The 27,969-nt window shown below is 43.0% G+C and overlaps 1 protein-coding gene across 3 annotated transcripts in view; it reads left to right on the top strand.

The window, feature by feature from the left end:
* LOC131065514 (glycerol-3-phosphate acyltransferase 9) overlaps positions 1-27,969 on the top strand; it is a 232,041-nt gene that overhangs the window by 52,679 nt on the left and 151,393 nt on the right. For all 3 annotated transcript variants that reach the window (XM_058000017.2, XM_058000018.2, XM_058000019.2), the window contains exons 6-9: positions 12,570-12,665; positions 12,803-12,899; positions 13,057-13,144; positions 13,263-13,359. In XM_058000017.2, the coding sequence (XP_057856000.1) occupies positions 12,570-12,665; positions 12,803-12,899; positions 13,057-13,144; positions 13,263-13,359 (378 nt within the window). The remainder of the gene's footprint in view (positions 1-12,569; positions 12,666-12,802; positions 12,900-13,056; positions 13,145-13,262; positions 13,360-27,969) is intronic.

The raw sequence follows: 27,969 nt of genomic DNA, 5'->3' as shown, positions 1-27,969 counted from the left end.
CACTCCAATTTCGTCCACACCCAGAAGCACTGCATGGTTGAGACAAAACATGAACGACTATCTTTTGTAGATTAGGTGTGCCAACACCATAAATCTCCCAAGATAAATCTACAAAAAACATTTAGAAATATTAGAATTGAGAAAAAAATGTAACAATCAAATTTGTAGTTTTTTTCTTGCACTATTGAACTAAGTTAATTTTTTACCTGGTTCTTGTTTTCCTCTCCTATCAATTGCTAGTTGTGATGAGAAGAGTCTCCCCTTTGCACTCTTGTAGATCTTGAACAATGAATATTTCCAAATTCATAAATAGATAGTCAAAGTGTCAAACTCAAATTCAACAATGAACATTTCCAAATTCATAAATAAAGATAGAGCAGTTGCAAATGTCAAATCTCACTGCTAACTCATCAAGAACCTTGTCTCTCAACGCAGCATCAGGTGCCATCTTATGAATGCATGAAATAACACCTACCATGACCTCCTCATCAACCCTAAATGAATTAGAGAAGTAGAATTTCGGATTCAAGAAGTAGGCAAAGGCATGTATTGGTTGGTGGAGTTGGTTTGTCCACCTACGATCAATGATGGGCCAAAAGATTTCACATTTTCTTGTATTTCCACGATAGTAATGTGAACTGGCCTCTTTGGCCTTATCCATGGTCTCATAAATGAAATCCATTGGCATGCCCTCTCCATCCACCATACGAAGAACCCTTACCAAAGGTTCTGTCACCTAAAGAAATGAAAACAAATTTTAAATTAGTACAAAATTAACCCCTAAAAAATGAAATCAGCAAATAGATTATCTTGTATAAAATTTACTTTTGTGTTTGTTACTTACCACATTCTCTATTTTGTTGAACCCTTCATCAAAAACAATGCTTACAATCTTCTCTACTTCAGGTTTTTTGACGTATGTAGACCCCAACCAAGCATCAGAGCTTAAGATGAGGAGTGGCACCAAGAATGCTCTGCAAAGTGATGAAGTGGCTAGCAAATCGTGTCACTTCAGGTCGCACAAGGTCCTTGCCATTTGTATGTTTCCTCATCAAAGTAAGCACCCAAGTATGGTTGTAGATGAATTTGGTGACATTTCTTGCATCTTCAACCACCTTCTTCACCCATGGAATCTTCCCAATGTCCTCTAGCATCAAGTCCAAGCAATGTGTAGCACAAGGACTCCATGTAATCATAGGATGCCTCTCCATAAGCATTCTACCTGCAGACACATATGCAGTTGCATTGTCCATGATAATTTGGACAACATTTTCAACTCCAACTTCCTGAACCACCCCATCCAATAGATTACACAAAGTCTTTGCATTTTTTATTTCATTTGAGGCATCAACAGACTTTAGGAGTACCATTGCACCATTTGGAGCCACCAAGAAGTTCGGAAGAGTCCTATTTTGTCCATCTATCCATCCATCGGATAAAATGCTGCATCCTTTTTTCTCTTCCAATATCTTTTCTGATCATCAACCACAACTTGTGTATTTCTTACAGCTTGCTCTAGCAATGGCCCACTGAAGTCATAACCTGTTGGGTCCTTAAACCCCTTACCCGCAATTGTAAATGCATTAACCAAAGCTTCCCAATACACATTGTTTGCTGCATTGAAAGGTATATTATTGTAAAACCAAAAGTTTGATGCTGCTATCCTTGCCTGTTCATGCTTCTCTCTATTCCGTCTTGTACCTTCAAGTGAAGGTTGTGCACCTGGAACATTGCGTGGTACAAAAAAATTAGGGTCTATTCTAACAGGAGTGGCACTAGCCTCACCCTCATTGTCACCAAAAGATGAATGTGACTAACGACCACGAGTGTGACCAATGGGTCCTGAAGTGGACAATGTGGGATCCATTGCAACTGCCATGGCTTCTTTTGTTTTTTACCTTTCTTCCTTTTGCATATCATATCTCCACACCATATCCAGGTATTTTTGCAAGGTGGTATTTTAATCTATTGATTCCACTTGTCATCCATTTTGTACATTCTGTGCAAGTGACTTCCCCCTTTTTGCTTCTAGGAATTCCATATTTCCATGCTTTATCTCTTTGTCTTCTTGGCCTTGGGGTTGCCCTTGGAGTTGAACTTGCCATTGTCGATTTAACATGAAAAAATAAAAAAATTAGCAAGGTTTTGTGGAAAATCAACAATAAAAATGATAATGAATCATTTGGGAAAAATAGCAATCAAAAACAAGAAAAAAATATAAGGAAATAAGTTAGGAAAGGAAATAGAAAATATTTGGCAGCATATCCCCTTGTTTTTCAAGATTTTTTGGATTTTCAAAACATGGAAATGAAAAACAAAAGAGGAAAAATCCTTACCTAGATCTCTTTTGCTGATTTAATCTTCTTTGCTTTCCTCTTTCAAACCCTACAAACCTGTTTCACCAAGAAACAAAGGCAAATGAATGAAAAAATTGAAAAAGAAAAACACTTTATAACGCTGTTGGGCGTCATTCCTAGGCTGCATGAGTCATCTAATTGACTCGCGAGTCCGTGCATTTGACTTGCGCGAGTCCATTAGAAAGACTCGCGAGTCTTTCAAATAGACTCGCTAGGACTTGCCTTGTGAGTTCTTGACGAGTCGATTCGTAGTGCCACTGGACTCGCGAGTCCGTGGCGAGTCCACAAGTTTTTAAACTATGCATCTGCATACCCATGGTGAAGCAACATATCTTGGTCCATAAGAGTCAGTGCACCAAACATGTCACTGCCTGGATCCCATATCAATCTGTAGAACCTGCTATAAGCAATGAAGGAGTTTGTCAACCAATCACCCTGAGGTAACCATCCATGCATGTAGGATAATTAGACAAGATGAAGATGAACCCCCTCATGCCAATAAACCAACATGAAGGAATACCCAACCTCACTGTCATAACTCTGATCAGCAACATAAATGATTTCAAACATGTCACCAAAAGAATGCCAATCAAAGAAAAACCTCTCACACTCCATCTCTATCCAAGAGAAGCATCCTTCAACACTCACATTCCACTGAATCGCTAATGTATTTAATACAAAATCAGGAAGTGCTATATGATTCCAACTAGGACAGCCACCGGTCCATAAGAAATCAAAGAGTATGAGTCACCAAGCAACAAATATACTGCTGCCCTATCAAGAGAAATAGATGACAGTCTCAAGAAAGTGGTGTGCACGCCTTCATTGCCCAACTCTAATAACTCTTGAAAGTCTGATTCACTACAAGTGTCATCAATAAAGTCAACTTTTTCACCCATGGATTGATCACCATTAAGTGAAACTTCAGAGCTGGTAAAGTCCTGCTTATCATCATCCTGAAGCATACCCTGTCCTTCTTCCAAATTTGGAAGTTCATAAGTAACCGATGTCCCATGACTGAACCTACTCTGAAATCTGCTTGTATACCCTATTGTCACAGCCATTTCATTGTTGCAAATTGATTTTTCATTATCCAAATTTATGGTTTTGTTTCCTTGCTGGTCCTTCTGCTCTTCATTGTTATCATCTATATAACAAATGGTAGGAACATTGTGAATTGTTTTTTCTCTACCAATAGTATTGATACCTTCAATAATTTGTATCATCTCCATGCTCTTAAGATTAGCTTCTTCTTCCTTAATAGTCGCTGTAGTAGAAGTCTGATTTACTGATTTGGATAATTTATAATGCATCATATTCAGTTGTATACAAAGCTCATCCACCTCCTTCTCCTTATCTTCTACATACTTAATAGCAAAATCCCTGTCCATAAGAAGCTGCAAGTAATCTGATTTCATCCTTTCAAAGGCTTCTTTGATCATGCTTAATTGAGTGCTAGTGATGTTATCGGAAAATATGTATAGTTTAAAAAGAGAAAGTGGCCACCGTACGGTGGGCCCACCGAAGGCGGCATCACTGCATGATGGAACCACCGTGCGGTGGAACCACCAACGGTGGGACCCCTGACGGTGGAGCCACCGTGCGGTGGGACCACCGACGGTGGAGCCACCGTGCGGTGGAAGCCACCGACGGTGGCACCATCGTGCGGTGGGACCACCGACGGTGGAGCCACCGTGTGGTGGAAGCCACCGAAGGCCTGCGGAAATATAAACGCCGCACGACAAAGCAGCCGATCAACAAAACACCACGCGACGCCAAGGAAAGGAAGAGGACGCACATCGCCGAAGGCACACCACGCCATGCCGCGCAAAGGGAAAAAGGAACGCCGAGGATAGAAGAGGCCACCACGCCGCATGAGGAAGTCACTACGCCGCACGAAAGAAGCCATCACGCCGCACACCGCACAACACCGAACACCGCGAGGCGCGAAGGGTAAAGGAGAAGACCCCGCACACAGTTGAAGGCCAGGGAAAGGGATGCACCGCACGGCTAGACCAATTTCACACAATCCCACGCAGCCGCAGGTAGACCAAATAAGGGTTAAGCGCAGCAGCCAAGGGGAAGAATAAGAGCCACAGGTGGATCAAGCAGCCGCACGGTGGCAACCAAAAAGAGAAGGCCGTTACGAAGGGTAGAGTTTTTTCTAAACAAATCAGTTACAGGAAGATCGATGGATTCAGCCGGGAAGAGGAGTTGGAAGAAACAGCTGCACGCTTCTTCCAGTAGCAGCCAGAAGGATAGAGGTAGCAATATCAGGATTTTAGCTTCAGGAGTGCGTGTTGCAGGCGGCACCATGGATGTCAGCGCTCGGCAAAAACAAAAACAGAAAACACCACAGGTTGCCGCAAGTGCGAAAAACACAGTGACGCCATAGAATATTACTTTCGAGGGCCTGAATGGATTGGAATGCCGCAAATGGTGGCAGGATACCCCCGATAATGACCTGGTAAAGCAAAACCTCCGGAAGGCACAGGTAGAGTGGGCTATCCGGATGCCTGTGTTCCCTATCCGGGAGTACGAGGGTGCCCTACGCTTCATGGTGGACACCTTCGACAGGCATACATGCACCAGCACGTTTGAATACCTCCGGAGGGATGTCACCATATCCTTCAAAGCAAGGGATTTCACGAGGGTATTCGGCATTCCGGGCAGCCAGGGCAAGAAAATAGACTTGAAGGCCAAGAAGATGACACAGGAGGAGAAGGAGCGGTGGATTAAATTAGTCTCCCGGAATTTGACCACAGTGGAGTTGGACAGCGTGGCTAGAGCCATGAAGAGTTGCGGAATCCGCAAGACTTTTGTTGCGGAGGGCCACTGGAGGTGCATCATGGATGTTATCAAGAGCAGATTGACAGGGTCGGGCAGGGTGTCGGACATTGCCCTCCCTCAGATTATGCTGATGAATGGGCTGATGAATGGCATCGTATATGACTGGGCAGCGTTACTGGCAGAGCGTATGTATGAGTTTCTGACGCTCCAGCATCGCACCTTCTATATGCCTCATTATGCTATAGGGTTATTCCTAGAGGCCACGCGGGAAGTAGTGCCGGAGGATGAGTTGGAGGTACGGCCACAGGGACCGTTGGCAGCGGGAGAGCCTCCAATAATGTATTGGAGGCACTTGGACATTGGGCACTCTTCCGCGAAGCGGAAACGGGCGGTGGATAGGGCCTCGGCCTCAGGGGAGCCTGACAGCGGGAGGGAATCCAGCAGCATGGAGGAGTCGGAGGAGGATGATGAGGAGGACGATAGCAGTCAGGCAACGGAGGAGCCTGTACGAGTCCGGTTTGCCCCACCTCTGTTACCGATGGGCACGACTGTGCCAGCATCTGGAGTAGGCGACACCTGTATTCCGGCCTTCGGGCAGAGCCATACGCCTGTTACACTTGGTCCCCTCCAGCACGAGCAAGAGGGAGCACCGTCGGGCCCAACCGCAGCAACACTTACCGAGGACATGGCAGAATCAGGGACGGAGGAGTCACCGCACCAGGTAGTGGTCGAGCAGGGGCCGACGAAGGTGGAGGATACCGAGCCTCACGTGCGGTTGGAGGTCGTGGGCAGTGACGCTGTGGTGACTGTTTCTGCTTCGTTGTTGGAGGAGCCGACGACAGCGACCCATCCCCCGGTCACAGAGATGCGTGCTGACCTTGAGGCTATGCAGAGCTGGCTCACACAGCAGTTTCAGATGACACTGGCACAGCCGGAGGGAGCTGTTGTATTCTCACCACGTCGAGAGACTGGAGCGGAGGTAGTCCACTTGGATGACTCGTCAGGGGAGGCACATGGACTCACAGTTGGGCACGAGGCAGGGGAGGTCGCCTCTGGGCAGGCACCAGGAGATGGTGCACCTTCGATGGCGGAGGCGGTACCTTCACAGCAGGATACGGTAGTGACCGTTCCACCAGGGATTTCCCAGTCTTCGGCACAAGTGGGAGAGGATGTTGAGACTTATCTTGCTGACATGGCTGATATGGTAACGAGGGGTAGGCGGGCAGTGGCCGCCGCTCAGACGCGAGATTTGCAGCAGGTTGTGGAGGAATTGGAGCAGGTCCTCCAGTTTATGCGGGTAGGCTGTCCGACAGCTTTTGCTACATGCTTTGAGTCACAGGGGTGGCCAGCTATTCAGACAGATGTGATGCTCGAGGCTTGGAGTGTGCCTCAGCCCGTCGTGGAGAGTAGGGTGACTACTCTCGTTCGATAGATTGAGGAGGTTTACAGGGATGCCTACTATGCATTGTGGCAGAAGCAGCATGAGTCCGCAGTCCGCGAGGCTGCTCGTGTAGAGATAGAGAGAGATCTCGCCAGACAACAGGCTTCGTGGGCAGCCGAGAGGACGCAGTTGTTAGCACAGCTTGAGACAACCCGTGCAGAGAAGGTTGCGGTTGAGATCCGCCTGTCGGAGGAGCAGAGTGCGCGGAGCCTTGTGCAGCAGGAGTTGGATGCTGTTACTGCAGAGCGGGGTTTGTTGCAGACTCAGTTGGTCCGTATGACAGAGTCCGCGGATACCAAGGAGAAGGAGTTGCTGGAGGCTGCGCATATGGTGAAGACGGCTTTAGAGAAGGTGTTAGTGGCGGAGCGGGATGTGGCAGCACGCACTCAGCAGGTTTATGACCTCCGCGCCCGCCTGGCGGCCCAGACACCGGCATCCCAGCCTTCGACTTCAGGGACGCTTCCTCACCCCCTCCTTGACTTTGTTTTGGGTGTATATATGCATTGTCTCCATTTTGTTGTTAGTCGTCGGAGACGACTTCTTTTTTGGGGGGGATGATGTTATCAGAAAATATGTATAGTTTAGTAATGTTAATTGTTGATAGTTAGTTAGCCGACGGGTAGGTAGTTGGAGTTGCGACGGTTGTGTCGCACCCCTTCGGCTGTCATATATTGTACCACCTCCGGGTATTGGAGGAGATGTAATATTGACGACAGATTATAATATGAACATCTTTTGACATTAATGGAAAGCTTATTCTGGTACTTCCTTTGTAATTGCATTGTGCATTGCTGTTCAGTTTCTGTATTCTTCCTGTTTACCCAGTGAGGTAAACAAGTGATTCCACTTGCAACTCCCTTGTGTCTCTCCTCAATTTGTGTTTCCGAAGTAAGATCCTCAATGTACTTGTGAGATTCATCAGCCCTAGTTAGGACTTGTATAAGTATAACCCTTTCCTCTGTGACTACTAATCTGTCCTTCAAATCTTGCAATGCTAAGGGTTTTGGTTCAAATTTATCTAAAGTAATTGAGCTGTCACGTATCAAATTTTCTGATTGGTTATCAATTGTAGAAACATTTTCAAACTCATCTATCTCACTAGAGGATGGCATGCACTCCTCATGAAGCTCAATTGGGGCAGCAACATGATTATGAGTGGGTTTATTAAGGGAGTTTTTATCTTCTCCTACTTTATCAATAATGACTTGTAAATCTCCAATGAAGAGTTTGGAAAACCCCTCACCTGAAATGATTGTTGCTTCCTTCAAATTATCCAACTTAGTTGATTGAAAGCCATTATCCTTTTTGCTTTCATCATGCCCACTAAGAGATGTATTCAAGGCTATTCTTAGCTTGCTCCTCGTGGGACAAGGAAGCACTCTCATCTGTAATTCTGCCCTCATTACCACTTGACTGTAATGTATTCTCTTCCTTATTAATTTCACAAATATGATCAAGTGTCCAAGTCTTTTGACATCTGAAACAAATCCGCTCTCTTCTCATTTGGTTCTTGCTCTTTTTTGGAGATCCTGAAACCTATAAACCCATGGAGATTAGTTCATTTCCAGTCATTTGTTCCCTGACCCTTTCAATTTTCTGCTCAATCAACCCTTTGGAGAACTCATAAACATAATGTGAGACAACCAACTCCTTTCTACAAATAGCTAACAAATCTGATTGCAACTGCCTGTAGATATCATCATCTTCATCTAGGATCATGGACAATATGTCGAACATATTTGTCTTCACCTTATCTGAATGGCGTTTGCTGATTTCAGCAATGAAACAATTGAACATTTGAAGAATTAATTTTTCACAATTGAGATCCAACATAATGATGAATGGTTTGGTACTTGCCATGAATTCTAAAATCTTAGCCCTCTTACCAAAAGTAGGGGCTTGAACATCATATAACCCATGTAGGCTCTCCACAATCAGCTGTAGAACCCTCTTCAATATATTATCATTATAAGTTGCTATAGGAGCTGTTATTCTTATAATCTCACTGAAACAAGTAGCCAGTGCAAGTCTGTACTGCTCATAAGGATGTTCCATAAACTCGTGCTGGACCAAAGCGACCATTGAGGGCTGCAAAGCCCAGTTCAAGAGCCTCCAATCTGACTGGTCTACTTTGGACAAATATAAATCTAATTCTTCCAACTTAGAGAGGGCACCATCAAGGAATTTCATGGACTCCAATTGTAATCCAATCACATAGAGCCCATTTCCTATTTCCTTTTCTTTCTGCATGTCCTTTAGTTGTTCGCATTAAATGTGTCATTGAATTCTTTTGAGAAAAAATCACTTTTCTAATCTGCCATTGTCTTCAACACTGTAATACTCTTCCCCTGTTCTATCCAAATCTCCTTTGCACCTTTCACCTTAACTCAGTTCACAAACATTAATACAAACAGTTTGCATACTCTCTAATTTCTCACTGTATTCAACATTCTTCACCATAACCAACAGTTTGTATACCACTGGAGGAAATAGTTGGTTTGCAATTTAAGATATTCAACTTGCAATGTTTTAATTCAACAATGACATCACATACTATGATTTTGAATGAATGGCCACGGTATTTGTATTCAGTCTTGAACCACAATAGATGAATTTGCACAAAATATCAACTAGATTAATCTACTACAGGATAGATATTGCAGAGATAACTTTGACAGAGATTGGAATAGATCCGAGTTACCATAATAAGGACAAGACTGTAATAAGATATGAATCTTTCAATTTCTGGCTTGGATACAAGATGCAAAACATTATATTCTTTGGCACTGAAATGGTCACATCCAGTTGATAATCTCCTCCCTTAATGGGTGTGCTAAAGTTGGACCTCTGTTGGCTGAGTACAAACACCACTAGAAACGCCATCTTCAAGCCGTGATATAGATTCTAGCGCAACTATGCACAGAAAAGTGTCTATGTTCTACCCTTTTCTAGAACGTAAAAACTCAGGTAATGTCCACAGCTTGGTGAATACAAACTTCAACTTGACTTTCAACTGTTGCTAGTCCAATTGAGCACCAATCAGAAATATCTGCCACACCTATTTTGAAATGAATACAAAACCACCTACAACTTTCAAGAAACTTGGGCCATATATCGACTCTTGCTAATAATGAGAGTACATTTTTGAACAAGCTCACGATTTGTAGAGATATTTATTGGCAGCCAGAAAAAAGGCTATCACACACACAAAAAATAAAGCGCCAATTATAAATGCAACAGTCACAGAGAGCTCACAGGTTGTGGAGAAGATGCCTGAAATTATTGCAAATTAAGAAACAGAATCTATGCTTGATAGAAATAATTTGTGTCTGAGAATGAAGTTCAAATCTCCTTGCATTTGCGCCAAACTTGTAGTTCTTCCAGAAAATTTCTCTCACCAACTCAGAAATAGAATGCACCCCAACTAATAGAAGTGGAAATGAAGTCATTTTCAATTTTGTCTTCACATTGCACAACTTGCTCTGTGTCTCCAAAATTGGTTGACTTGCGAATAGGAATTTCTTACTTATACAGAAAGCTTTTTAACTGATGACTCTGTCAGTAATTCTAAAGCTAACGCTTGAACAATATAGGCTCTTACAGATATGAAGAGAAATGTACAAATATTGCAGCTAATGATTTGCTCTCTGTTTGAAAGGTATTAGCACCCAAACACAGACATCCTATCTTTAACTTGATAATGTGATTTCCAAGCACTCTGCATTCTCATGTGCAATGAGTCAGCTTGGAATACGATTCTTACTATAGTAACGAGAAAGATTATTTTATAATCTCCCTGGCTATTCATAAAATGAACAGTCACTCATCTGTTATTGCGATAAACTTAAACTTCCACACTTCTTGAATTTTCCATTCTTGATTCAAATATTCAATGCCAAAGAGAAGAAGGGACGCCTGTAATCAAGGAAAAGTTCCTAGACTTATGAAGCCACAAACTAGGCACTACCAGCCTGAATATCGATTAAGTGGTGAATAATGGTTGCATCTGGTTGAAACAGATTCTCAACATGGAAACCGATGTAGGATTAAGTTCGAGCAATGAACATAATAGACCTCCATGATTATTAATAGATTCCACCAATACCTCTTCAAGATAGCTCCAACCTGCTAAAATGTTGTGATGGCTTCAGTAGGTATTACTCTAACTTCACCTGCCCGAAATCACTCAAAAATAACAAGTCCTTGCTGTCCAAGAATACTCACACCTCCGTAATGAAGACCCGAGATTTTTAAGGAGTCCATTGACCCATAATGTTTGCCCAACACTGGAAATATTTATGCCGTAATAAAGAACTGATGAATTATTGTGGGCTGTGAGAGCAGATGCCGTCCCAGTGATGCCGATAATTGATTCCTAGACCAAGGTCAGAGATGTCTTAATTAATATTCGTTGTGACCACAAACGTTGAACCGGTTATTCGATAAATGCCCTGACTTGGAAGAAGATTATGTTCTTAAAACGTAACTCATGGCATTCTTTGACGACATTAATAATTTGCTCAAAGAAAAGATAGAACCCGATATCTGGTGCTTAGCCTTCCATAATAGCTCGGCCTTGCCAATAATTCATTAATTTGTCAATAACACTTCGGATGGCATCAATAATCTCCAAAGTGCCGATTAAAATATTAAACCTTTTATTGCCAATATTCAGTCTCTGCTTTACTTTCTCCTTCAACAGAAACTAAATAATAATCAAAACCCCCGATGCCAATGATAATAAACCGGGTTCCTTGAAATAAACGGCTTAATCTCAATCCCAAACATTAGTTAGCCGAATCAACAATTTAATTAATCTTCAAATCTTTCACAGGAATATTATTTATGGCAAACAGTCTTCCACCCCCAAAATATCATATAAAACTAAATGGCAAAAATATTCAGAATATAATATGTATTTTTGCATAGAATCACAAATCCCCATTTATTACTGCAAATTTTCTTCTGAAAAAGACTTAACTTATTAACTGGTGTATGAATCTACCACTTAGAAGAACTAAGGTTTCAAATTCATCAATTCAAAAACCATAAGCATCTCTTGTTCTCATGATACTTCACAGGCTGGCAGGAAAACCAGCTTTGATACCACTATGATATCCCTCTAGGATATTTGTTCTAGATTTACACCCAAAGATTCACACATATCTTAACAACGGTTCTGCATGCAAATGTTTTCAATACACCATCAAATTAACTGATAATCATTAATTTTTAGACTGAAATAATAGTTCTGAATTTAGAAAATAAACATGGCATTAAATCCTCAGTAGAACAACAACAATAGGAAATTACCAATCCCAACCATAACATTCATAGCTGGATTGGACAACCATCAAAAAAAATTTGAAGCACATGTGAGTCACCTGCATGAGAACTCCAATTGACAATGGATTTCCGTTCACTGCCTCCAAGCTCAAGGGTTTGCATCCTCAAACCTGCTGAAAAACTATAGCTTCCAGAAACTCTCCAAGAGAATCAATTTCTAAACATAAAACCAAGCATATGAAAATGAGCCTCTCCAAGTTATTAAATAGCTCAACCCTGTGACTCTTTGTTTGCCCACTTCCTATCTCTTGGAATTCCCTTCTATTAATTTAGTGACTTTACTTTATAATTTGATGTTGACGTAAAATGTCACTTTAATCTGCTTAAATAAATAATTAAATTAAGTTGTCTTTAAAGTTATTATGTTTAGACAAGTTAAACTTAATTATTTAATGGATTTCCTAATGTCCCAAAAAGGGGACATTACACTCACTCATCAGATATAGTATTGATATTTCTATTGCTTCATAGAAATTTGTTTTCTGTATTATTCACAGGAGAATATATTGTAATGTATGTATCTTAAAGTGCAATGCTTATTTTTAAAAAATATGATTTTCTTGTCATCTTTTTAGTTTCTAAGATCTCTTTGATTTGTAAATATTTAAATTATATTTTTGACATTTTCTGTTTAGAGGATTCTGGTGGAGTTCATGTGCAGTGTATTTGTTGCTTCCTGGACGGGGGTAGTTAAGTACCATGGACCTCGACCCAGTGTCCGCCCAAGGCAGGTAAATGTAGCACTAATTATGAGATGCACACTTTCCCCTTGGATATGTTTGGAATTTTATTGTCTTTATTTTGGTATCGCATGCTTCATATGTAATTTAAACTGTGATTCCTCAATAATGCCTATGCTCTATGTCAGGTATTCGTAGCAAACCACACTTCCATGATTGACTTCATAATCTTAGAGCAAATGACAGCGTTTGCTGTGATTATGCAGAAGCACCCTGGCTGGGTTGGTAAGGTTCTATTGAAAATTGAGATATTACAAATTTACAAATGAGATGAATAGTGGCTGCTGTTCTGTGCTATGAACAACTTGTTATAGATAAAGTTATTTGTTGTAATAAATATTATTTCTGTCACTTGGGATCTTATAAGCTACTCTGACAACAGGCCTTTTACAAAACACCATATTAGAGAGCTTGGGATGTATTTGGTTTAATCGCACAGAAGCTAAAGATCGCATAATTGTTGCTGAAAAGTAAGTGGGTGTTGCATATTACCCAAATGAACTGTTTCAACTTTAAATTTTTAATATTAATTAGAACTTCAAACAAGTTCAAGAAGGTGCATTAACTCCCAGTTATTGTGCTATGCAGGATAAAGCAGCACATAGAAGGTCCTGATAACAATCCACTTCTCATTTTTCCTGAGGGCACTTGTGTTAATAATCAATACACGGTCATGTTTAAAAAGGTAACTAAATTTTCTGTATATTTGTTTCTTCTGTTTATCACATTTCCCACTTTTCTCACCAAAGCTGAGAAGCTAGTTTTCATTTGCGAATGGGGATTTTATTAGAAGGTTATAGGATAATGACAGGTTCAAATTGGGTACTCTTGTTTTCTGTTCTAATGCCCTTTGGTTTTTAGAGAGTATTTAATCCTACGTATTTGGCATTTTAGCTCAAGTATGCACATGACTACTTATTTTTGGAAACCTGCTTATTTTTTATTGTGTTTTTATTTATTGTTTTCTTGAACTTAATGTTTCATTGGATGCTACTATTTTTTTTTAAAGTAAATTTGGAAGCTTCTTCAACCCAAAAATATCTAGAATGCCTAAGGGTGCACCATCCTAGGAGCGATGCATGGTTCACAAGGAGGAAGCACTAGCAAGCTTTGAATTCCCTTAAATAAGAAGCCACATCCAAGGGGTTCTTGTTCTACAAAGATTTTCTTGGGACTTACACCTTGCCTCATCTCCCCTCTTGCTTAGAGGGTCTCATGCTTAAGAAGCATGCATTATAGGGCTTGAAACTAGGTTATTATTTTGATAATCACTCTACTTTATTGCTTGACCATGATTTATCAAATAAAAAATGAAAATAGTGTAAATAAATCATCTAATATCCTCTTTTTGAAATTAGATTATAATAATAATAATAAATAATATATTATATAATTATAAAATATAAAATGAAAGTTCAATTTAATCAAAAGTCAAGGGACATGTGAAGAATCATGACTATCGAAGGGAAAAAGATATATAAGAGACATACAAACAATCGTGACTCTTGAGGGAAAGGGTAATTAAAGAAGACCAAGCAAAGGAGAAGGATATTATTGGAAAAATAACACTCATATATTTTTCACTCTTTAAGTAGTGTGAGTCAATAGTCTAACAGCCTAAGCATATAATCCCTGTAGGGCTAAAATTGATCACTTTAGGACTAAAATTGAAGGATGAAAACCCTTAATTTCTCTTGTCAAGTTAGTGGATGAAAAACCCCTAATTTGGGCAGAAATTAGAAACATTTCAAATACATTTATACAAAGGAGACAACTACAAAGTTGAAAGAAGAATTACAAAAGAGGCTAAAGGATACGTTTTATATTTTCAAAGATACATAATAAGATGAAATTCCGAATTATGTAATCAAAATGATAATTTTTAGGATAAGTTAAATTTTATAATTAACTATGCAATCGTTATTGTGAGTTAGGGTTATTTATTTAAGGAAAAATAAGGAAAATTAAAAAAGGGACATTATAAGTGGTATTAGTGCTGTGAACTTGCTAGCTTGTGGGTTAAAGCTAACATGTTGGATACATTCTAGTCACGAAGACTTGTAAGCCTACATGGAAGATAGAGACACAAGGTCCTATATAGGCCCAATACAATACTTTTCAGCCAAGGTTCTTACAAAAGTAGAGAACACAGTTTTTGTTTAAGAATTATTGATGAAAATACAAAAGGATAAACATGCGAACTTGATGCCCACAAAATATTTGACCAATATCAATGATTACTAAATGATTTCAAAGCTAGTGTTCCTTTTGATGAGTACTTGGAGGCACTTAGGTACTATTATCTCGACAAAAGAGGCTTATATGAATACATAAGGAAAATGGCTAAGGAGGAGATCAAGGAACAAGACCCTAAAGAATCAATTTTGATAGAAGAAATAAAGTCCGAATCAGAATCGTAAGAAGTTGGTAAATTCAAGGAAGAAGGCCAAACTAGATCCACAAGAAAATGGACAGACCAATGAGGAAGAACAAGAGGAACCTAAAAAGCAAGTTGAAGATAAAAAGTATCTGGTAGGAGAAGATATTTTATTGGTTTCTAATGATGGCATTTGTCACCAAAATATCAATGAGGGTAAGACAAAAGGGGTTCCACTTGTTGGACGAGAAGAGTTCAAGATGAAGAAAGATGCACCAAATCATGCACTATCTTTCAAATTTCCACATGGTGAGTCATTGATTGATATCAATGAGGCAATAGTCTACAAAAAATCAAGATTATACTTGATTAATCTTGAATCCTAGAGCTAGCCGATTAATTCCCCGAAAAAATCTCGATTCATGAAAAAATCGTCGACCAAGTGTTGACCCAATTTTCAATGATCTTTTGCATTTAAATCATGTTAAAAACCCCCAAAATGGCAAAAAATTAAATTTTTTTGTAAAAACTTGCAAAACCCTAGAAAAATGCGTGAAATTACTGAATTGCTTAGAAATAGGGTTGGTCTGAGACAATTTCAGAGTCAATGTGGAATCAACGTTGAAAAAGTTTGATATTTTGTCCATTTGGGGGGGGGGGTTTCATCATTCCCCACACTTCACTTGTTCAAACCCACGAGCTCAATGGCCTAGTAGGGGTTTGAACCTTGGTGGCTACCTCACCAATGGAGTTTTTCTACCACAACACTAAACGTTCAAAGACATATTTAATATATGTAGATATAGATATATGGTTTTTTATAATTGATAAAGTTAATTTTTGCTCAAACAAAGACATACAATTCATTATGTGAGCAATATATCTAAAGTGCTCCATGAAATAAATCTGAATGACAACAAACAAGCTTACAGAGTTGTAATAAAAGAGTCTCCAACACACAATCATTAAAATTTGTCTCTACCTAAAATAGTAGTTGCAAGCTAGGTATTGCCAAAACCAGTGGCTTGCTAATCTTTTACTTCAGCTAAACAAATGCCTTTTGTTGAATTCTACTGCTTATAAAAGACTTACCAATTGCCATCAGGAAATATAAAGCATTGCAACTATGGAATATGATTTGATAAGCTTTCTCAAATATTGAACTACCCCTAGAAAACTCCTTGCCTCAATCACAATGAAAGTCTTGGATCACTTCAAAATGGCTTCCACTTTTACTAATTCCTAACGATTTTTGGATCTCTGTCTGATAAATTTTGATCTCAGCTACTTCATAGACTTAGCCAACTATTTGGTGACTGCCCTTTTAAAAAGTTAAATGAATATTTGCCTATGTAATCAGCAATATGAATATAAACAACACAAATCTATTCTCTACAATTCATGGGTTAAACTCCTTGTCTCAATCACTATGAAAGTCTTGAATCACTTCAAAATGGCTTCCACTTTTACTATATTTCTAACAATAGTTAGATCCCTGTCTGATAAATTTTGATCTCAGCTACTTCATAGACTTAGCTAATCCCCCTAGAAAACTCCTTGCCTCAATCACAATGAAAGTCTTGGATCACTTCAAAATGGCTTCCACTTTTACTAAATTTTTAACAATAGTTGGATCTCAGTTTGATAAATTTTGATCTTAGCTACTTCATAGACTTAGCTAATCTTTGATCTCAGACTTAGAAAACTATTTGGTGTATTTGGTGACTGCCCTTTTAAAAAGTTAAATGAATATTTTCCTGTGTAATCAGCAACATGAATATAAACAACAAAATCTATTTTCTACAATTTATTGGCGGCTTTATTGTACACGGGAATAACATTAGTTAATTATGTGTAATTGTTTTGGTTAGTTGGCAACCGAGGGGTGGTAGTTGCGGTGCGCCAGTTGGCGCTCGCACCCCCTCGGTACCCTTTTATACTTCGGAATGTAACTTGTAACATACACTGATATTGGAATAGAACATCTGATATACTTTGACTGATATTTATAGCATTATTCTGCATTATGTTCTTTATGCCTTAAGTTATTCACCCGAGAGGGTAAACATTTGGCGCCGTTGCCTAGACGTAGTCGGGAACAAAAGACACGGATGGCGCATAGACACAATGGGCCTACCCGTTGGTGAAATAAACCCAGAGGCCGACGACGCGTGAACAAAACTTTACATAGGAGAAGACACGGCAACGCGAGAATTTTCAATTTTGCTCCAGGTAGCCATTCAGACCTACGTCCGACGAGAGGTGGCGGAGGTAGAAATCCCACCAAGTGCCGTGTGGATAGCGTTGGAGGTTAGCCCGGCAGTAAACCAATTGATGAACCACCTCCCTCGGTTGCTTGCATAGGCATCGTTGGCACAATAGGCCCGCCTGGAGGAGATTGCCTAGGAAGTGCGACGACAACAAATCCTGCAACGCTATGAAGAGAACAGCCGACGGGAAACAGAACGAGATGGCGTCAGGCCAGGAGGGAATTGAACCTTGAACTTCTTATTTTCAAATAAAATTGTCATTGACACGAGTTGTATTTGAGTAGATGAATTAATAAAGACATGTTTTGATTTATGTATTGTGAGTTATGGGAATGTGCGACAATTAATGCCAAACCTATTGAATAAAGATAGAAACAAAAAACTAGAAACGAATGAGTGGGAGGCCGTGCAGAGGGCCTTGATTCTGGAGCAGCAAGTAGAACGCAGACGGAGGCTGAGGCAACTTGCCGAAGGACGACCTGTCGAAGGGGGGCCCGAGGGGAACCAAGGAGGTGTCATGGAGGGTGCAGAGGCCGACGGAAATTTCTACGCGTCGCCAAATCATCGTAGGACGCGGAGCCACGAAGAGTTTCTGGAAGAAACAAGGTTACGGCGAAATCTAGTCGAGGAGACTCGGGATCAGTTTAGAAACTTATCCCTTATGCCACGGAGTGACGGTCACCAACGGAAAGCAGGAGTGGGCGCGTGTGAGAGCGAAAGGGAGGGCAATCGTACGGGTGTAGGTGCCACACACGACAGGCAAAACACCGTGCCTCCAGTCGTCCATGCAGGACACACCACCAACGCCACCGAAGGAAGCAGCGCAGGGCCACAGACACAGACACAACCGCCCCCAAGAAGACGACCCAGGATGGCGAGTAAACAAAAATTACCAAAGTTCACAGGGGACGGCAAGGAAGACCCCTTACGGCACTGTCGTACATGTGAAACCATTTGGTCTGCCGACGGAGTGACAAACCAGAATGACTGGGTATAGCAGTTCCTAGCCACGTTACGTGGAGTTGCCATAGATTGGTACTCTGATGTAGATAAGCAAAAAGTGGCCACGTGGGCCAACCTACAAAAGGAATTCACGGAGGAGTTTCGGTTGCTCCTTGATGACAACGAAATTGTAATAGAGATATACAGTACCAAACAAGGTACCAAGGAGACAGTACGGGCATATAGCAGGAGACTGAAGGAATTGTTGGGTAAAATGGAAAGCCAACTGGCCGAGGGCTTGAAAAAACGATGGTTCGTGGAAGGATTGAAATCCTCCCTACGAAAAAAAATGAAAATTGTACCCCCGACGTCATATGACGACGCCTATAATAGGGCGATGGACCTGGAGAGCGAATACAAAACATCAAGGAAGAAGAAAAGTAATAAATATTCATCTGACAATGATGAAGATTCTGACGGGGAAAGCAGCAGCGGTGGCGAATCGAGTAAAAAGGTGCACGCTCTCCAAAAGGACATGGAACGAATGCTGAAAGAATTCAAAGCCATGAAAGGGAGCACAAGTAAGACGGAAGAAAATGACGTGTGGTGTATCGACTGTAGGAGTGACGGACACACCAAGGGGTCCTGTCCCAAGAAGGCTTTCTGCGACATTTGCCAGATTGCGGGACATTTGACAAAGGAATGTCCCTACAATATGAAAACCAGGAACCAACAAGTTCTCTTCACGCAAGAGCAGCCCACCGCCGGAACTTCGCAAACCGCCAACAATAATGCATCATCTGGCGGATACTGGAACAACCGGCGAGGGGGGAGGACCAATAATAATAATAGGAGCCGAATCCAATATGATGCAAAGGGACGGCCAATGATCCAGTGCCGAGCCTGCAATCAATGGGGCGACTTTGCGAGAGAATGCACCTCAGAGGAAACTCCACAAAAATTATGCAAATGGTGTGGGCCTGGAGACCACGACGATGGAACTTGCCCAAAGTCTGGAGTGAACCTGCTCAACATCGACAAGACGGAGGAACGGGTATTGGCAATCACATGGTCTCAGGCAAAGAAGGCCACATACCCGGACCCTCGCACGGAGAAGCAGCGGGCGCTGGAGGCCAAGGTGGAAGTGGCAAAGGAAATGTTGGCACAAAGGAGCACCGAGGAAGCGGTAAGTACTTCCCGATTTGAGGCGGAGGAGAATATCCTAAAGCAAATGCTGCAGATTGAAGTGCCGGTAAAAATGAAGGACCTCCTGGAAACGATGCCGCAATTACGTACGACACTCCTACGTACGGTCCAAGTAACCCCGCACAGTTAGACAACCTGGAATACAGATGGTACCGGCAGAACACCTATAGACCCATTGGTCCTGACACTATACAGTGGCCGACACCCAGTGGTGCTAGAAATGGGAATACTGGGAACCATTCTGACTGACACTATCGTCGACGGCGGGTCCGGAGTGAATGTGCTTCTGGAAGAAACCTGGAAGCAGCTTGGCAAACCGACACTATGGCCGTCAACCTTCAACTTATTGGGAGCGGATCAACATGGTATCAAACCCCTTGGAACGCTCATGGCGCAACAAGTGACCATCGGGACACAACCATTTGTCCTTGACTTCGTGGTGATTCCGCTAGCCAAGAAAGGATACGACGCCATTCTGGGTAGAGGGTGGTTGGTTTCCAGCCAGAGTGAATCACAACTGGAAGTGTAACACGTTGTCAATGGAAAAAGTCGGGAGAAAATTTATTATCGACCTGAAGACACAACTTGTGAGTGAAGAACTAGCGTCAGAGTCAGAATCAAACGGCGAAGGCGGAGTTGATGGAGGAAAGTACGGAAGGGAACCGAACGAGGAAGGCATTCTCGGAATCCAAGGATGTTTTGAGGACAAGACCGATTCCCTTAATGGGCTTTTCCACTGGCAAATGGAGGACTACGAGTTGCTGTATGGGTGTAACATGTTGCAGGTAGACGAGGATCGGGATGAGAATGAATTTCCGCCGGCGTATGGGGAATACACCAAAGGGGATGCCCCAGTCAATGAAGTACCAGCACACAGGTTTGACATGACAAAACCAATCCGGTACGAAGAATTGGTAAAACCTACAAACCTCGGCACGGAAGCAGAGCCAAGAAACATCCTGGTTGGCGACGATTGGAACCTAGTCTTGAAAGCCGCTGCGTTTAAAATATTCATGGAATACAAGGATGTATTCGCTTGGACGTATAAAGACCTCAAAGTGGTGCCACCAGAACTGTGCGTACACAAAATTTCACTCGTACCTGGGGCCGTACCTGTACGGAAGAGGCCATACAAAATGAATAAAAACTATGCGGCAAGAGTGAATGATGAAATTGAACGTATGCTCGAAGCCGGGATTAGTTTTAAAGTGCAGACCAGCGAGTGGGTATCGCCCATAGTGATATCCCTTGAAAAGGAGGCAAACCAGATACGAATCTGCGTGGATTTCAGATGCCTTAACGTGGTCACCATAAAAGACCCGTTTCCAATACCATTCACGGATAGCATCTTGGAAGAAGTGACCGGTCATGAAATTTATTCATTCATGGATGGATTTTCTGGGTATAACCAGATATCCATCACCGAAGAAGATAAATTAAAAACCACCTTCGTAGTGGAGGATGGCGTGTACGCGTATAATCGAATGCCGTTCGGATTATGCAACGCACCAGCAACCTTTCAACGGATAGTCCTTCACATATTTGAAAAGATGTCAGTAGGGAACTTCAAGGCGTTCCTGGACTACTGGTCCATCTACAGTAACCAAGATACACATTTGGCCGCACTGGGCGAATGCATGGAGAGATGCAGGCGAGCTCGCCTAGCACTCAACCCCCAAAAATGCAGATTAATGGTGCCTCAAGGGAAGCTGTTAGGACACATAGTGTGTAAGGCTGGACTCAAGACTGACCCAGACAAGATTCGGGTGATAGTGGAAATGGAGGCACCCACAGATGTCATGGGAGTCAAATCCTTCCTGGGACACATAGGGTATTACAGGCGATTTATCAAAAATTTTGCTCAAGTATCCTGCCCTTTGGACAAGCTGACAAGGAAAGGTGAACGGTATATATGGGGGACGGCTCAGGAGGAGGCCTTCCAAGAACTGAAGTCACGGTTGGTGGGTGCGCCAATCCTAACATATCCTGACTGGGGCAAAGAGTTCCACGTACACGTTGACGCATCCAACTTTGCCATAGGGGCCACACTGGCGCAGGTTGGTGACCACGGGCTAGATCACCCGGTCTACTTTGCAAGCAGACTCCTGTCGAAGGCAGAGAAAAATTATAGCACCACAGAAAGGGAAGCCCTCGGGATGGTGTACTCCGTCCAGAAATTTCGACATTACTTGCTCGCCACCCCGTTCACATTTTATGTGGACCACTAGGCTTTAATGTATCTGGTAAACAAGCCAATTATCCAAGGACGGATCAGCCGATGGCTGCTATTGCTGGAGGAATTTACATTCAACATTATAGTAAGACCTGGGAAGAGCCACGTGATAGCCGATCAGCTGTCGAGAATTCAGTCAGGAGAACCAGCCGAAGGAGTGAACGAAGATTTTCGAGACGCTCACTTATTTCGCATTGCGGTTCTCCCTGCCTGGTACGCAAGCGTGGGGGAATATTTGTTGACATCACAGTTCTTGAGGGAGATGCCACCAAGAGAAAGAAGGAAACTGGTACTGAGGAGTAGGACATTCCAACTCATTAATGGCCTATTGTATAAAATGGGGCCTGATCAGATCCTACGGTGATGCGTCCTAGAAGAGGAAATTTCGGGCATCTTAAGGGAAGCATATGAAGGGCCCGCAGGTGGACACATGGGGCTCGACACCACGGCGAGGAAAGTTCTGTTGGCAGGACTGTGGTGGCCGACACTACATAATGATGCCAGGGAGTGGGTAACAAGTTGTGATACATGCCAACGGGCCGGACGACCATTAAAAAGGGATTTTATGCCCCTCAACCCATCGAATGCCCAGGAACTGTTTGAGAGATGGGGATTGGATTTCGTCGAACCATTAAAACCAAGTAGAGCTCGACGATGCAGATACATTGTAGTGGCAACAGAATACTTGACCAAGTGGGTGGAGGCACGAGCCTTACCCGACAATTCGGCAGTCAATACAGCAAAATTCATCTATGAACACATCATTACGCGGTATGGGATTCCAATCCAACTGACGAGTGACAGAGGAGGCCATTTTGTAAATCACATAATGCGATTGCTGACAACAGAGTTTAAAATCTTCCACTCCTTATCAAGCCCCTACTATCCATGGGCGAACGGGTAGGCTGAGGTGACCAATAAAATAATAATGTCGGTGATATATAGGTCTTGCGGAGTGGAGAAGGATGACTGGGAAGTGCACCTACCGTCAGTACTCTGGGCATATCGAACAACTTACAAGGTAACTACTGGACAGACCCCCTTCCAGCTAATGTATGGACAAGAAGCCGTGGTGCCAGTTGAATTCATGGTGCCGAGTCTACGGATTGCCATCGATGATCGACTTGGCGACATGGAAAGCCTGAGGGAGAGACTGTACGCTTTGAACAAATTGGACGAACGAAGGATGATGGCTCAGTGGGCAACAGAGACAGCCCAGCAAAGACGAAAGGTTTGGCACGACAAGCATCTCCGGCGAATGAAGTTTACTCCTGGGCAGCTAGTTTTGAAATTCAACGGGAAGAACGAAATCAAACTTGGGAAATTCAAAGTCCGATGGTTAGGGCCCTTCTGGATACGCGAGGTCAATACGAACGGGGCAATTAAGTTGTGGACGCTGGATGGGAAGGAGATACCAGACGCAGTCAACGGGTCGAAATTAAAGGTCTATCACGAACGAAGGGAACTGGGACTCTCCAGTCAGTCAGTCCGCTAAAAATTGGAAAAAAAAAAAAAAAAGAAAAGAAGAAAGTGGCCACCGTACGGTGGGGCCACTGGCGGTGGAAGCCCCCGAAGGTGGTCACGACACATAGCCCGCGCAACATCAAAACATCGCCCGTGCAACATTAAAACACCGCCTTGCACGACATTAAAACCCCTTCGCGCAACACTAAAACGCAGGAAAAAAAAAAGAGGACGCTGCACACGCCGCACGGCCCAACCACCATGCAACACACAAGGGAAGAGGAAGCACTGTCTGCACATGCCGCACAGCTCGACCACCACGCAACACGCACAGCAAGGAAAAAAAGCACGCCGCACAGCAAGGAAAGAGAAACACGCCGTACCAGCATAAAAGGACACCACGCAGGCCACACACAGGGGAGAAAAAGAAGAAGCAGCCCGCACAGCGGCAGCCATACACAAAAGAAGAGGGCCGTTACGAAGGTGTACGATTTTTTTTAACAGGCAATCAGTTATACATCGATTAATGGATTCAGCAGGGAAAAGAAGTTGGAAAAAACAGCTGCATGCTTCTTCCAGTAGCAACCAGAGGGATAGGGATAGCAATATCAAGATTTTAGCATCAGGAGTACGTGTTGCAGGCGGCACCATGGATGCCAGCGCTCGACAAAAGCAAAAACAGAAGGCACCACAGGCTGCCATAAGTGCGAAAAACACAGTGACGCCACAGAATATTACTTTTGAAGGCCTGAATGGATTGAAATGCCGGAAATGGTGGCAGGACACCCCCGACAATGACCTGGTGAAGCAAAACCTCCGTAAGGCACAAGTAGAGTGGGCTGTTCGGATGCCCGTGTTCCCTATCCGGGAGTACGAGGGCGCCCTACGCTTCATGGTGGACACCTTCGACAGGCACACATGCACCAGCACGTTTGAATACCTCCGGAGGGATGTTACTATATCCTTCAAAGCAGGGGATTTCACGAGGGTATTCGGCATTCCAGGCAGCCAGGGCAAGAAAATAGACTTGAAGGCCAAAAAGATGACGCGGGAGGAGAAGGAGCGGTGGATTAAATTAATCTCCCGGAACTTGACGACAACAAAGTTGGACAGCGTGGCTAGTGCCACGAAGGGTCGCGGAATCTGTAAGATTTTTGTTGCGGAGGGCCACTGGAGATGCATTATGGATGTCATCAAGAGCAGATTGACAGGGTCGAGTAGGGCATCGGACATCGCCCTCCCTCAGATTATGCTGATGAACGGGTTGATGAATGGCATCGTGTATGATTGGGCCGCGTTACTGGCAGAGCATATGTATGAGTTTTTGACGCTCCAGCATCACACATTCTATATGCCTCACTACGCTATAGGGTTATTCCTGGAGGCCACGTGGGAAGCAGTGTCGGAGGACGAGTTGGAGGTACGGCCGTAGGGACCGTTGACAGCAGGAGAGCCTCCAATACATTATTTGAGGCACTTGGACATTGGGCACTCTTCCGCGAAGCGGAAACGGGCGGTAGATATGGCCTCGGCCTTAGGGGAGCCTGACAGCGGGAGAGATTCCAGCAGCGCGGAGAATTCAGAGACGGAAGATGAGGAGGATGATAGTAGCCAGGCGACGGAGGAGCCTGTACGAGTCCTGTTTGCCCCACCCCTGTTACCGATGGGCACGCCTGTGCCATCATCTGGAGTGGGCGGCACCTGTATTCCGGCCTTCGGGTAGAGCCATACACCCGTTACACTTGGTCCCCTCCAGCACGAGTACCAGGGAGCATCACTGGGCCCAACCACAGTGGCACTTACCGAGGACATGGCAGAATCAGGGACGGAGGAGTCGCTGCATCGGGTAGTGGTCGCTGAGGAGCAGGGGCTGACAGAGGTGGGGGTGGTGGATACCGAGCCTCACGTGTGGTTGGATGTCGTGGGTAGTGATGCAGTGGTGACTGTTTTTGCTTCCTTGTTGGAGGAGCCGACGACAACGAACCATCCCTCGGTCACGAAGATGCGTGCCGACCTCGTGGCTATGCAGAGCTGGCTCACACAGTGGTTTCAGATGACACTGGCACAACCGGAGGGAGCTGTTGTATTCTCACCGTGTCGAGAGACTAGAGTAGAGGTAGTCGACTTGGATGACTCATTAGGGGAGGCACATGGACTCACGGTTGGGAACGAGGCGGGGGAGGTCGCCTTTGCTGGGCAGGCACCGGGAGATGGTACACCTTTGGTGGCGGAGGAGGTACCTTCACAGCAGGATACAGTTGTGTCGGTTCCACCAGGGACTTCATAGCCTTTGGCGCAGACGGGGGAGGATATTGAGACCTATCTAGCTGACATGGCTGATATGGTGATGAGGGGTAGGCGGGTGGTGGCCGCTGCCCAGACACAAGCATTGCAGCAGGTGGTGGTGGAGCTAGAGCAGGTCTTACAGTTTATGCGGGTGGGCTGCCCGACAGCCTTTGCTACCTGCTTTGAGTCTCAGGGGTGGCCGACTACTGAGACAGAAGGGATGTTCCAGGCTTGGAGGTTGCGTTCGCCCGTTGTAGAGAGTCGGGTGACGGCAGTTGTCCGCGAGATCGAGCAGGTCTACCGGGATACCTATTATACATTGAGGCATACACTATAGGAGTCTGCGGCTCGCGAGGCTGCATGCGTCGCGTTGGAGAGAGATGTGGCTAGCCAGCAGGCCTCATGGGTAGCCGAGAGGGCACAGTTGTTGGCACAGCTAGAGATGGCCCACACAGAGACGGTTGAGACTCGGGCAGCGAAGGCCGAGGTAGAGGCTCGTCTGGCAGCCGAGCAGACTCGGTTGGTCTGCGCGACGGAGGCAGTGGATACAAAAGAGAAGGAGTTGCTGGAAGCCGCACACATGGTGAAGACAGCTTTGGAGAAAGTATTGGTGGCGGAGTGGGATGTGACGGCACACACTCAGCAGGTGTATGAGCTCCACGCCCGCTTGGCGGCCCAGACACCGACATCTCACCCTTCTGCTTCAGGGACGCTTCCTCAGCCCCCTCCCTAGTCTTTTAGATATGTATATTGTATAGGTTGCATTATCTCCATTTTTGTAAGTCGCCTGGAGACGACTTTTCTTTTTTGGGGGGATGATGTTGGCGGCATTATTGTACACGGGAATAACATTAGTTAATTATGTGTAATTGTTTTGGTTAGTTGGCAACCGAGGGGTGGTAGTTGCGGTGCGCCGGTTGGCGCTCACACCCCCTCGGTACCCTTTTATACTTTGGAATGTAACTTGTAACATACACTTATAGTGGAATAGAACATCTGATATACTTTGTCTGATATTTACGGCATTATTCTGCATTATGTTCTTTATGCCTTAAGTTATTCACCCGAGAGGGTTAACACAATTCATGGGTTAAACTCTATTTTATTTACTCTGTATGTCTCTATGCTATGGAAATGCCCTTAAGTTAAAAAATAAAAGTAGTTTGTGTCTATTTTTCTACAAATTTTTACGATTTTTTAAAATCCAATTTCTTACCCATTTTTTTCATAACATCTTATACTTTTGGTTTGCTGATTTTCTCCCCAAATGATTTTTGTTACTATGATATTAAGCATTGCAATTGTGGAATATGATTTGATAAGCTTTCTAAAATATTGAATTAACCCTACAAAACTCCTTGCCTAAATCACAATGAAATTCTTGGATCACTTCAAAATGGCTTTCACTTTTACTATTTGTCTGTTAACTTTTGATCTTAGTTACTTTATAGACGTGGTTAATATTTGATCTGACTTAGACAACTATTTGGTGTATTTAGTGACTGCCTTGTTAAAAAGTTAATTGATTATTTGCCTATGTAATCGGTAATATGAATATATAACAACAATTTTTTTTTTCTACAATTCACGGGTTAAACTCTATTTTATTTGCTCTTTATATCTCTATGCTATGGAAATGCCCTGAAGTTATTTAAAAAAATAGCTTTTGTCTCTTTTTCTACAATTTTTTATGTTTTTTAAAATCCAATTTTTTCAAAAAATCTTATACTTTTGGTTTGCTGATTTTTTCCCTAAATGATTTTTGCTACTATGGATTGATTTTCAGAAGAGCATTGAGAAGGACATTTCGATTTGACCGATTTGGTTGTTTTGGGTCACAAAAATGGAAGTGTTGAGGATATCTCAAAGTAATCTCTTTTTGGGCACATGAGGAAGTAAAAACATTAGAGGCACAAGTTAAATAAAAGGTTTTAGTAGTTACTATTGTTAGTTTTGAGTATGCAGGAATTGTTGGATAAACAACAAACAATGAGCAATCTTGGAATGTTAACAGTAACAGGGAAAAAAATAGAGGATTCAAAACACAATTGTTTTCAATTTTTCCACTAGGTTGCAGATAATCCAAGTTTTGAAATGGATGCAAAGGAGTTTGTCGATCACCCACTTTTTGAAGTAAAGGCATGGACATATGTTGGTTCAAGCTCCACAACTTGTGATGATATCAGAGTAGTGCAATGAAAGATGAATGGTGCAATGGTTCATCATAAAGCAAGGCCCTTGAGAATGTAGAGTTGTAGGGACAGAGCAATTAATAGAGTTGGGTATGACTCAGGAAGATTTCTAAGACAATATGAATCATCAAGAAAAATTATTTGAAGACAAGAAAGACAAAGTTGTTCAAAAAGACTTGGCAATAGATAGATAGTTAACAAAATATATTGCATTATTAAAGAAATTTATAATACTTCCAAGATTGATTTGTGATCCTAGCATCTCCTAGAAAGACTTAATCATGTGAAGAGCTTTTTGGAGCATCTTAATTGCGATTGCGTGATG

The sequence above is a fragment of the Cryptomeria japonica genome, chromosome 4, assembly GCF_030272615.1.
Source record: "Cryptomeria japonica chromosome 4, Sugi_1.0, whole genome shotgun sequence".
NCBI lineage: Eukaryota > Viridiplantae > Streptophyta > Pinopsida > Cupressales > Cupressaceae > Cryptomeria > Cryptomeria japonica.
The sequence above is the reverse complement of the archived record's forward strand: the minus strand, read 5'-3'. Positions and strand labels throughout refer to the sequence as shown.